The sequence below is a fragment of the Pavona decussata genome, unplaced genomic scaffold (genome assembly GCF_977016875.1).
Source record: "Pavona decussata unplaced genomic scaffold, jaPavDecu1.1 SCAFFOLD_217, whole genome shotgun sequence".
Classification (NCBI taxonomy): Eukaryota; Metazoa; Cnidaria; class Anthozoa; order Scleractinia; family Agariciidae; genus Pavona; species Pavona decussata.
This window is the reverse complement of record NW_028145622.1, coordinates 295,001-307,500: the sequence shown is the minus strand read 5'-3', so window position 1 is coordinate 307,500 and position 12,500 is coordinate 295,001. Positions and strand designations below refer to the sequence as shown.

Sequence of the window (12,500 nt, the reverse complement as noted above, 5' to 3'; positions counted from 1 at the left end):
ATTGATTTTGAAAACGCGTCAATTATTGACAAAGGCACCTTCAGAACCAGAAAAACATTAGAAGCGTGGCACACCAAAGTGACACCTAACGCAGATAACAATTCTTGCCCGTTACCTGGACGATACAACATTCTTTTTAACAAACATTCATAATTATTTACATTTTTATTATTTCGCAATTCACGTTTTTTTGTTTAAAAATTTTTTCCTCATCGCTTTCTCATCACTCATTTTACCCGTCGAAGGCTGCAGTTTGGGCAGTCGAAAGTTCGTAGTTTTTAATCATTTTAGCCAGAGATCGCTTTTTTAAATTTTAACTATGTTTCATCCTGGCTACGGCCCCTCAATATTTTTAGATAATTATAGTGATGTCTTTTAGTTTAAGTTTGTGTTCATTGACACATTTTCCCCCTGACTAATTTCTTCGAGTTGCTTGAGTAGCTCAGCTTTGTTTTTCTTGTTGAATCCTTCAGCATTTCTTTGTCTTAATTCATCCTTTAATTGTCTTACTGTCATATCAGAAAACTGAGTATTGCCTGTAGTTGGGGCATCAGTACTTGATTGCGCAGAGGGTTGTTGATTGTGAACTTCACTTGACTGCTGATCAGAGTGACCGCTCTTTCGTTTTTGTCGACTTTCCTTGATGTCTTCATCCCAGTAGCTTGCTTTCCTTTTAACATAGCTACGGGCCTCCCTTTCATTGCACGCAGCTCCCACTGTCGCTGTTCTTGCCGAAGAGCGTCTCCTGCAGAATGCCACTTGTTTGACTTTCGCAGGATTACACCACAAAATATGTAATTATTCCTTTCCACCCCCTCGGGCAATGACAATTTTAACAGATTTGTACAGCTCCAAAAATCTGGGGATATGATCGAGCAACCATGATGTGCATATATGGTGTAATCCTGCTTTTTTCATAGCCCTCCCTGTTTCCATTCAATTGCAAGAAACGACCGATCCATTGCTTTGCTTGAATGAAAAAAAGTGGGGTTTTGCTCTGGTTCCCAGTTGGTAACTGCCTTGTAGATCTTGTGGAATTCTTTCCATATCTTGATAACATCATCTGATGTTTCTGGTCGTAAAAAGCTCTTCATTTTATTAGGGAGCGCATCTAAGGGAATTTTTTGTCAGACCCTAGCAGGTTAGTCCAATCATGCTTTTCACTTTGCCTTTCCATCATCATTGCGCTGCTCCCACACATCAAAAGATTTCAACCCCGCATTATATGATAACTTTGATAAATTTTCTCCGATGCACCCCCGGTCAAGATCATCTTCCTTATCCCGATCAAGACATTCTGCTATGATATTTTCTGTCAAAATATCAGTCACTCGCAGCATCAAATGAAGTTCGTCAACAACTATGTGGTCAAGTTCAAAGCTAAAAAGGGGTTTTCTGTCACAACAGTAGTTGTCTTTTGATTTGGTGCTCATTTCACGAATTTCATTTAATGATCTGGATAAAGTGAGAAAAGTGTGCTTCAATGTTCCAGCGATCCTTTTTTTGTACCTTGCACCAGGCACAGGGATAATTTGATCTGACACCGTTCAGTCCAAGCATGAACTTGTAACCCCCCCCCCCCCCCCTTGAAAAAAAATCAACATTTACCTCTTGGCTGTTCACTGTCATTTTTCCGGATGATATCATACTGTTTGTGTCATGGAAGATTCCCCCACATGCTTCTTTTATAGTCTCATAACTTTCAGAGCCGTCGACAATGGCAATGGTTCTATTTCCTTTAGCTGACATCACTGATTCGCCAGTTTGTAGAATTGAAAAGGAAAGAAGAATAAAATTTGAACTTCTAGTCATCCGTGCCCCATCGCCATTGATTTTTATCTGAATGATGTCCTTAGCTGTGTCAAATCAAGAGAGGATGAATCCTCTCTTGGTCAAATGTAGAATTTTCATCGAGTTAATCTTCAATGTGTTGCTTGAATACTGAAGCAACTGAGCTTAGTTTGGCCCCGGTGTATTTACCTTGCAATGGGTCAATATGACACATTTTGCCTAGGTCATCTTGACACTGGTAAACGAGATATGACCTGGGTAGACCATTTATTGTCATTGACAGTTCATGATAAAATGCGTCACCAACACAAATCTTGTCCAGAAGAAACAACATTTGTTCAGTTTTTGTTTTGGGGTCCTCTTCTGTACTTAGGGACTTCATTGGATGATTTCTCTTGGGGTTACCCAGAGACTTTCAAATGATGGATCACACCCGTGTCACATTCTTTAACACTGAGGGAATCTAAGGCAACCCAAAAGACTTAGAAAACCACAATGCAGTTTCAACTCTGGACATGAATGATTTGAGAGTCCTTGTTTTATTTGAAGCTTCAGGAACCGCTTTTCCTTTGTGGGATGTCAGGGTAATTGTCTCCTCAAGGGTTTTGACATATTCTTCAAGTTCCTTGTTTGATTTTCAAGCTCCTCAACAACTCTCCTCTGTTCAGTTAATGCCACAACCAAATCTTCATACAGCCTTTCTTTTTTTTTTAAATTTTCATCTAATTCCTTCCTTGCTTCCCTTGGTTTTTCTGTACAAGTGCACAACAGAGGTAGACAATTTCATTAAATGGACACTAATTCCATGCCGTACGGCTTGAACATCTGTAAAAGCAAACAGGCGACAAGGTACAGAATACTCCAGATTGATATATTCCAATTTTTCTCATATTGTGCGTCCTGGGATGTTGAGGGTTTCAAACTGGCTTGTTCATCTCCACTTCCGGTCGCATAATTTTGACCGGAAGTTCTCTCACGATCCGTAGCCTGTTAGTTTATAATTTTGTGCAATTCCTTCAGAAGTGGCAGTGGAATTTCTACAGCAAAAAGTATTTCTCTTGCATTTGCTTCAGCTGAATAATGGATCTCCGGTTGAGTGATCACAATCTCCTTCTTGAAACTCAAAGAGCATTATTGAATTCGTCCGACATGTTACTTGAAAAATATGGTATGACGTAAGCTAGGCCATTTTTCATGGATATTTATAAAACAAACGGCGTGGATGCTAGGCCAAAGTAGAGATTCCTGGAAGCAAAATGGAGGATAAATGGCGACGAGAAGGAAGCATTTGCTCCTCTAAAACATGGCTTATTCTCGGCAGCATATGGAACTTTAAATTCCAGTATTCCTCGCATCGAATTTCACGGTATTTTTCCCAATACTCATCGTCTTTTGGAACCACTTAAACGTCATGAAATGCTTTTAATTTTCTACTAAAAATGAAGTTTCGACTCTAAACAAGGCAAAGAGATTTTTGAAAAGCTACGAGTACCTTCCATCTGGAACAGACAAGGAAAGGACTTTATGGCACTTTTGACAACACTGTGTGACAAAGAAAGGCACATATGGCAGATATGAAGCTTTATTGCTCTCAAAAAGATCGAAAATGGGAACCGATTTATTAACTACGAAAATATTAACAACATCATTCATGAGATAAAGGGCCTGTCAAACTTCATTTTAAGAATTTTGAATCTTGCTTTACTGCTTTAACTATGATATAGTGACGGAAAATATATTAACAAGGTAACTAAAATTTTGACTGTTTGCTTTGTACTGCGTTGATTTCGCGTCTGTAATCTAAGACTTAATGCGATGCTCGTGCGCATGCTTGGCGGCCATACTGTAACGGGTTTCCGGCGGGCGAAGGCTGCCGGATCATTTGCTAAGGCTAGTTATGAAAAGACCGATGATTTCCTTGCTTTTGGTAGGGGTGGGAGGGTATATATATAGGAACGAGGGCGAAATCAATGTGCAACATTAGGTACTGTATTTCCTACAGCTTCATGTGTTGCAAGACTTACAAGTTGAGCGTATACCTTACCCTCTTCGAAACTTGTCTTGCAACACAAATTGCGGTGTTAGCTACAGGGAAAGTTAGCTACAGTGTAAATTCAAAAAAAAATATATGTGTTGTAGACCTCAAATCATGAGAGCCGTTTCTGTGAGAAACATACTGTCATATTTTAAGGGCTAATGTTGCTCTTCTATTAAAACTTCTGTCAAAACAGTCTATCATTTTGATGACTAAAATGAGGCTCAAAGCAGGTTGGAATGGCTTTTGAAGCCTATTTTGACAGTCATGAATAAGGACCAAAATGCGACTAATGTGCATGGTTCGAAATCCGTGTGCACCCAGGCAAGAGCTAAAGTGAGTCCCAGAAACTCTCCAATTTCCACCGTTTTAACCGTCGAGTGCTTCTTAGAAGTTATTCTTTCGATTTACCGCTTCAAAAGGGTTGATTTTCTTTTTGAAAACGGCATGGTTGAGTCTAAAACATGTAAACGATATGGCCGCCACAATAGTGGACAAAAACATCCCTTCTACGAGAGAGCTAGCCTCCCACAGACGTTCTTAGGGGTTAGTCACTGACGAACCCCTAAGAACGTCTGCGTGGGAGGCTAGGAAAGAGGAGAAATGCTCGTGATATACGCGCCGATAATAGATTTTGGTACCGTTGGGCCGTTTTTGTTGAAGACACTCAGAACAATAGATCCCTTCTAGGAGAGGGTAGAGTTTAATGAATAAATTGATGTGCAGATTTGAAGCTACCATGAAGAAAAAAAAAGACTGAGCCCACACGTTCTGCCCTCAGGGCATCCCGCATAACTAGCAATCACCTTGTTTTTCTGTGTTGATTTCGAGGTTCATAAAACTTATTGTCTGTGTTAAGTTATCGTGTTGTTTGATTCAATCAGATTAGACTAGTTTTTGTCATTCGTAATCTTTAGTCTGGTTGAATTCATTGTTTCGCTGTATTTTTAGAACTTTAACCTTTCCGCTTCAAATAGAGACAACTTTCACAACAACTTAAATTGTCTGTTAGCAAATAACACTGCATCCGTGACGCTTATTGCTAAATCATGTTAGTTTTCAGTCTCATTAGGTGGGAATTCGATGAACCACAAAATCAGTTCACTGAGAAGTCCCAACGGTAAAATGTAACTTAGTGGCCAAAACATGCAGTTTTAACGTAGATTTATCACGTACACGAACGAGCAAAGCACTATACGAATATATACAGTAAACAAGTATTATTTAATGATCTAGAAAATGCAAGTCGTTTACTAGTTTTGCATTGCTACATATATGACTGAGTCTACAGACCAACCATCGCAATATCCAAAGCCGTGCCAGCTGGCACATTTAGCCTACCTGATCTTCCAAATGAATTCCAGAGCTCTTGAAAGTTGATTTAATCGAACAAATTAAAGTACAAAAGCATGTGATGCCTTGATAATAATTGAAAGGAACTTGCGGCAAAGCAAGCAACGGATTTGCAAATCCTTTGTTCATAATTTAACTACCTTACACTGACTAAAGGTTGACTTAATTGATTTTAAAAGTTTTAATGATAATGACTGGGGAGCTATGTAAATCTATAAACTTTCAGTCATCTTTTCTTATTATCATTTCGATGAAACAGAAGAAGTTTTTATTTTGCCCTTTGAAATAATATTACCGTGACGGCTAATTTTTTTTTTTTTTTTTTCTGTTTTTTTTTTTTTTTTTTTTTTTCATAAGATCGAAACTATTAAAAGAATTTATTTCGACACGAATGAGGAACTTTAAATTTGTTTGTGCCTTCTTGAGGACAAAAACACAAACAAACCAATATGTGTAGTACCTTTAATAAGCCCTCTGAGAGCAAAGGTAACACTACACCTCTACGCAGTATGGCCAGATACCCATTTAAGCGCCAGTGCCGTATTATCCATGTGGTAGCTGGGAATGTACAACAGTCTTGGCAATGCATGCATATGTGGAGATGTGGATCGCCTAAATTAATAGGGACCTCGTGTGAAGACAAAAAGATGTCATAATAAACCACCTCAAAGCAATGGTCATACTATTATTCACTGTTATGATCCAATCCTTGCGTAGCAAGGTGTCATTTCATTAATGGATCATTGGTTATGTGCTAGTTTTCAACGTCTCCAATACGACCCCTTACGCGTGTGCGAAGTGCACGTGAATTGACGATAACCATATCACATTCAGTGTTGGAATGTCAAATTACGTGTTCAAGGACGTAAGGTGTATGTCGTGGGTATAGCCCGACTCAAAGTCTACCTGATCTTCCAAATGAATTCCAGAGGTCGTGAACGTTGATTTAATCGAACAAATTAAAGTATAAGGATATATGATGCATTGATAATAATATTGGTCACACTACATTGCTCCGCGGTTTAGCCAGTCCCCCACGTATGCTATGTAAGGCTTGAATAGAAGAATTTTCAATTGAGTGTCGAAAGTAATTTAGCGTTTGCTTTGCTTTTGCTTGACTTCGCTCTGTGATTGGTTGGCAACATGTGCCACTTTCTGAACCAATGAGTAACAAAAACAAAACCAATCGTCACTAATGCGAAATGTAATTTGTATTTAGGGAGCGTGATCGCACCCCTTTTCCCGCGCTTGGCGCCTGCCTCGAAGAATTCTGACCAATTCACTGGAATCTTTTCGTATCTTATGATTGGCCAGAGTGGTCACTTTGCTGTCAAGTTAAAACTGCTCTAACATATCAATTGAGCTCTACAGCTGGTACTCTCTCACACTGGTTGGGTGTGGAGAACACTTTCTACCTCCTCCCTTTGTAACTTGAAGAGCATTGAAGCTATGAGAATGAAACATGGAGAATACAAAGTACGTTCAAAACTGTTTCCTGAAGCCTACGATGTAAGATAATGACGTCCCGTACGTCACCCTTTCTGAATAGCCGCATTTTATGGCCACTGTCTTAGATTTCGTTTTCCTGAAAAACCATCGAAATGGACAAAAAGATACGAAAAACTTGCATTATAGAAAACAGAAATGAAAACACTACGGACATCAGTCAAAAATATTATTGTCAAAAAATATGCCTGTCGAGATAGCGTTACCTTGGAAATATCAGTTCTCGTGGACAGAGATTATATTGCTGCCAGCGAGTTTGAAAAAATTAAAACTTTTGATGGTTTTAACGTAGTTTACTGATTCAAAATCTTTTACTCTGATACAGTAAATTTGGTCGGCAAAAAATTATCTCTGGCAGGCTTTTCAAGAATTCATGTCAACATTCCCATGACGCATTGATAAATCATATCATTCGAATTATTAATAACATATGGTAATCTGTTGCGGATACCCATCAAAAAAATTTTATCTTTCAGATGGAAATGAGTGAACCTGCTGCTACGATTCATTCCACTCTATTTAATAACGTCAAAGTAAGTAATAAAAAGGTTAATTATTCCCTAACATGTCAATATCATTGACGCGATGCCTATCAGACTTTATGAAGGCAAGAGTAACTCTAAGGAAAATGTTTCCATTCATGTCCTTTTGAACCGGGAAAGTAACAGGCAGAGAATTGTGCGAGACTGTAAACAAATACTGCTTTCTTCCCGGGGGACATACGTGAATTAAAAATTGTAGGAATGACTTCCTTGGCTTGATAATGTGTAAGTAGATATATGTAAACATAATTTCCTTGCGCAATTAAAATCGCATAAAGTCATGTGATGTCAATTAGAAAAATCAGGTCCTCCAATTAACACCTAGTTTTCATGGTGACGAAAGACGAAAGATTCGCGCACTAAAACACAAACAAGACGTTGTGCTTTCGAATCTTAACGAATTAATTTGTTGGGATAGATGAGTAACTTCAAAAGAAGTGTGAATCGTTGACTACAGCGGAGCACCAGGCCGGTATTAATCTTTCTTAGCCTACATTGAACCCAAAGGAAATTTTTCAGTTGAAGAAACGCTTATCGTTTATCCAGAATTATTCGTTATTTAGGAAGACATTGTTCCAGGAGTCACGGTGATGCCAAAGAATATGTCTTTTGAAAAGAATGTTTCTAGTGTACTCGACGTTTTTAACACTGGTGATTGTCTGGATTGCGACCTAGACGACTGTGATGTCGGCCTTAACACAGCTTCAACGATTTCTTTTATTGTCTTATCTCTGATATGCGGCATCTCAGCAGTTGGAGGAAATGCGGCCCTTCTTGTGGCTCTCAACAGAACAGCGACATTTCGAGGCCAAGCAAATTACTATTACATTGTTTCGCTTGCTCTTGCTGACTTCTTCATAGGCTTAACGATGACTCCCTTATACATTTGCTATGCTCTCGTTTATTTTCCTCCCTGGCTTATCAAACTTGAGGGATTTCTTTGGATTGTGACAGTAACAGCTACTACCTATAGTCTGAGCGCTGTGAGTTTGGACAGGTTTATATCGGTGGTATATCCTCTGCATTACCCTCAAGTTGTGACCGAGAAACGATGCCAAGTTGTTATATTTCTTATTTGGATTGGGTCCACAATCTTTGGATTCCCAAGACTGGTTTTGAATGACTTTAGAAAACTAGAAAAGTTATGGATTGCTTGCTCTGTCGCCACAGTGGCAATTCCATTGTTAACCATGTGTGTAAGCTATGGCAAAATATTTCTGGTTGTTCGAAAAGCGAATCGATTGGTTTCTGACCATACTGCTCAATTAACTATTGGAATAATAGTTAGCTTATTTACTATAACGTTTATTCCCACCACCGTGGTATATTTTATGCATTTATTGGAGGATGACCCTTGCAAAGAACTCGAACTAAATGACGTTTGGCTTTGGGTCGCTCTCGTGTCTTTTACCCATTCCTCACTCAATCCTTGGGTTTATGGGCTCCGATATCGCGAATTAAGAAAAGCGATAAAAGATCTGTTCCTTAATCATAGCACTTAGAGAAGTGTGGCAGGCAGGTGTGTTTGTGTTGACTCTTTTCCCTGCAGAGCTCGATGGTAATCAGTTTATGAGTTATTGATAGTTTACTCTTTTTGTTTACACTATATTTTCACTGCTTTTTAATATGAAATGATAATTTCTGAACGAGTGACCAAACCTAGCAGTTATTGACTGAAATAAAGACGAAATTGATTCTGCACCACATGAGAATATTGTCAGTATCGCAAAATATGAAATATTTGAACTGAGTTTGGCGGAAAACCGGTTATGGGGACGCGCCAATTCCTTTTTGAGTTAAGACATTTAATTGAAATAATTGTGCTTCGTTGTTTGCATTGTAACGTAGTAAAAAATTAAGGCCACAGTATTCCTAAACGCAAAATTACAGCAGACTGCAAAATGTAGAGCGAAAACGTCTTTGACAGTTGATTTCCTTCATTAATGAATTACATGATGTGGTGGTAAAAGTGATTGACATTCCTTTTACCAAACGACAGTATTAATCACGTTTAGCATGCAAAAAGAAAAGTTTTCATTTACAAGTCTTTCTTTGTTTTTACGGCGGAAAGAGTGAAGATTTTTCAAACAAATATGAAACATTCTTCTTGTTACCTTTAGTTTTGTTTCTCAACTTGCCTACCGCAGAAATGTTATCTAAAATTCTTGGGCTGTTTGTGTCTTTTATCTAAAAACTACCTTCAAATAGAAAGTCTTTATTTCTCAAATACACAAATTATCACATGTGTTCCTTTCCATTAGCAGTTAGAGCCATTATCAGTAATTATTAAGCCCCTTCTGAAGAATGATTCGCTCTCACCAAATATCATAATCATCAAAATCATAATATAATCATATCATAATCATAATATTCAGTATTAAACACCGCTTTAGGTTAAAAAAGGTGCTAGGCAGCACATTTATTTTTCTTTGGGAAAATGAATTCTAATTTTTTTTTTTTTTTTTTCGCAATTTAGTTAATTTTCTATACAATCCTCTCGCCTACATCAAAAGGATTACGAAAACTGCTATGAAATTGTCCGTCGTTCCAATAAAATATGTGTACTTAAAAAGATTGTCATATTAGAGATATTTAGAATTGCGGCAAACGGCAAACGGCAGAAGTAGCCACAATATTTATACTCTATTTGATGCTCGTTGTTTTCAATTTTTCATTAAAAAGTAGTTTTGCGTTACCATCAAAGATCTACCTTCGTCTATGTACAATTTTATTTTTTTCAAGAAAACATAACGCGAATCTCGTGCTTGCCGTTTGTTTGCCGTAAACGCGATTCTTAATGCCCCTATTAACGTGGATATTTTTAGAAGGAATTTTGAGCTATCTAATAAATTTAGCATTTATTTGACTGCCAAGAGAAGAATAATCAAGTCGCTCAAATTACGTTATGCTTTGAGAGATCTTACATCACAACTCATCTGTTTGTCAAAGAGCCGGGGGCAATATCCAGCAGGGTTTTTAACTATTTCATTTTTTTTTTAATGACTTCTTTCTCATGAATCCCCTAATGGTTTTTTAATGGAAAGTTATTTGTGATGAGTGTACTTCATTGATCGCATTCTGAACAAAGCCAGAAGAAATTTGGCTTTGAAAGAGATTTGTTTGAAAAAAAAAAAGAAAAAGAAAATTCGAAAAAGTGGGCGCTTTCACGTGTATTATGTAGCCCCTATTCTTTTGGTTACTAAGGCCCGGTTCATACGTCGAACTTTACATGAGCCGAACCTAATACCTATTAAGGTCGACCCAAATAATTAAGTTCGGCAGTTGATTCAGACGTCGAACCTAACTAAAGTCGAACTTAATTAAAGCTAAAGTGACAAAGTAGATTTTCGTGGTCAGCGGCTGTTGTTTTTACTCAACAAGATTCAAAATGGCGGGAAAGATGAATTCTGACATGGAAGAGCTTGCTTGGTAAAATAATAAAGACAGGCCAAACACGGCTTCTACTGAGCGAGATAGGAAGAATATGACCTTCAAAGCTAATTTACTCTCACGAGTACGTCTTTCAAAGATCTCCCTTTTCTGTACGAAAGTATAAGGAAGGGTCTTTGTAGATCTCCCTTAGCAGAGGCAGATTTTCTATCAAGTGTCATTTACCAGGAGCCATAATCAGGGATGGAGACCGTAACGAGATGCCAATTTGACTTGTGGGCCTGTCCCCATGTATTGTACCAAAAAAATCTATTTTTTAGAAAAAAATTGCGCCATACGCGCGTGCGCGCAGGCGTGTAAACGGCCAGGATCGCGCGTGGAGAAATTGAATTTTTTTTCCACCTGTTCAAAACGGCGTCCAAATTTTAAAATTCTGCCAGGGAATATCTCCTCAGTGCCCACATTTAAGGAATTAGACTCGCACAAAGAAAAGGTAACAATTAAAAGAAGACGGGAAAAGTTGGAATAGGCGGCCTATTGATCACATGACTCTCACAGTAATGTCAAAAAGGCGCCAAAACGGTGGCGCTGCGTGCGTTGCTACAGTTAAATGAATGAAAAAAGCTTACACTCTACGGACATGTACTCAGACAGGCAAGGACTTTTTTATCTTAGGTGAATTTTTTCTCAGCCGCTTTCCGTGTCACATATAAGGTAGTAGCCCCACGCAAATTTGCGCGTATTCACGCGGGTTTATGACGTGAGAAGGGGGGGGGGGAATTTTTTCTAAAAATATATTTTTTTGGTACAACTCATGGGTAAGCGTGGACCCCACGCTTACGGTCTCCATCCCTGATTATGCCTCCTGTATTTACTCATCTGAATTGTTTAAGGTTAGGCAAAGAAGGGCGATATTCCATAACAAACTTCAAAATGTTTTTGCAGGTTTTTTGTAGTGCCGACATTCTTTCGCGGAGGTTGACTTCTGAAAGAGTTTTATTATAAGGTTATCGAGTTAACCTCTATTGCGTAATCTCTGTTTGAATAGAGTAATGTTTTCTTCAAATGTTGTTTTTGAAGATTTTGTTCTGAGAAGTCTTGACGCTTCGCCTTTGATATAGCCTGTATTGGAAAGTTTCTGTCGGTTTGAAGTGCGTGTGCACTTCAAGAATAGTTTTTTTTTTTTTTTTTTAATCTTTCGCATCTCAGACAAGTATATTCAGTTGTTTCGAAACAAGAAAAACAAGCACATTCCTCTTTTCCCGCCATCTTGTTCAGAATGAAGTCCTTTGCGCATGCCAAGTCGATGGAACGCGCAGGCCTCTGGGATAGATATAATTTATATAATTTATACGTAACGTATGCATTTGGTTCGGCACATGAAAAGTTCGACGTCTGAATCGAAGTCGAACTTTTGCCGTTCTATTCGACTGGCGCAGTCGAATAGAACGGCGGGTCGACCCAAATACAAATCTGTCGATCCTAACTGATTCATACGTCAATCTTTACATGCGCCGAACCAAATGATTAGGTTCGGCTCATGTAAAGTTCGACGTATGAACCGGGCCTAAGCTTCAGTTTTGTAGACCAAAAATGGTGAAAAGTTGAAGGGCTGGCCAGTCATATCGTCTACTGAGGAGTTAAAGGTTGTATTGTTTTCTTAAAAATATAGTTTGCTTCCAAAACGTTTCATCGAGTTGATTTAATATTCATTTGCGTAGAAAGCCTTAAAATAATAAAAATATTTTTATATGCAAGCAGTATTGGCACTAATTTTCCCTAGGGTAAGTAAGTAAGTAAGTAAGTAAGTAAGAAAGGTTAGCCTACCCTCGCTTATCCTAAAAAAAAGTATTCCATCAGTCCCATCAGTTTGATTTCCTTGT

General features: G+C 38.3%; 1 protein-coding gene and 1 long non-coding RNA gene across 3 annotated transcripts in view; both read left to right on the top strand.

The window, feature by feature from the left end:
• Window positions 1-12,500, top strand: part of LOC146459674 (uncharacterized) — a 33,113-nt gene that overhangs the window by 11,074 nt on the left and 9,539 nt on the right. Inside the window, exon 1 of one of the 2 annotated variants that reach the window (XR_014857857.1) lies at window positions 7,153-7,218. The exons of the other annotated variant lie outside the window; for it this stretch is intronic. This is a non-coding gene — a long non-coding RNA (uncharacterized LOC146459674). Of the gene's footprint in view, window positions 1-7,152; window positions 7,219-12,500 lie in introns of those variants that run through there. 2 annotated transcript variants of the gene reach the window in all.
• Window positions 7,830-8,729, top strand: LOC146459675 (histamine H2 receptor-like). Its single transcript, XM_085089027.1, has one exon. It carries the CDS (start codon window positions 7,830-7,832, stop codon window positions 8,727-8,729), a length of 900 nt encoding a protein of 299 aa, XP_084945153.1.

What these genes read in the sequence shown, in the direction of transcription:
- LOC146459675 (XM_085089027.1), top strand. Translation starts at nt 7,830, where the DNA reads ATGTCTTTTGAAAAGAATGTTTCTAGTGTACTCGACGTTTTTAACACT.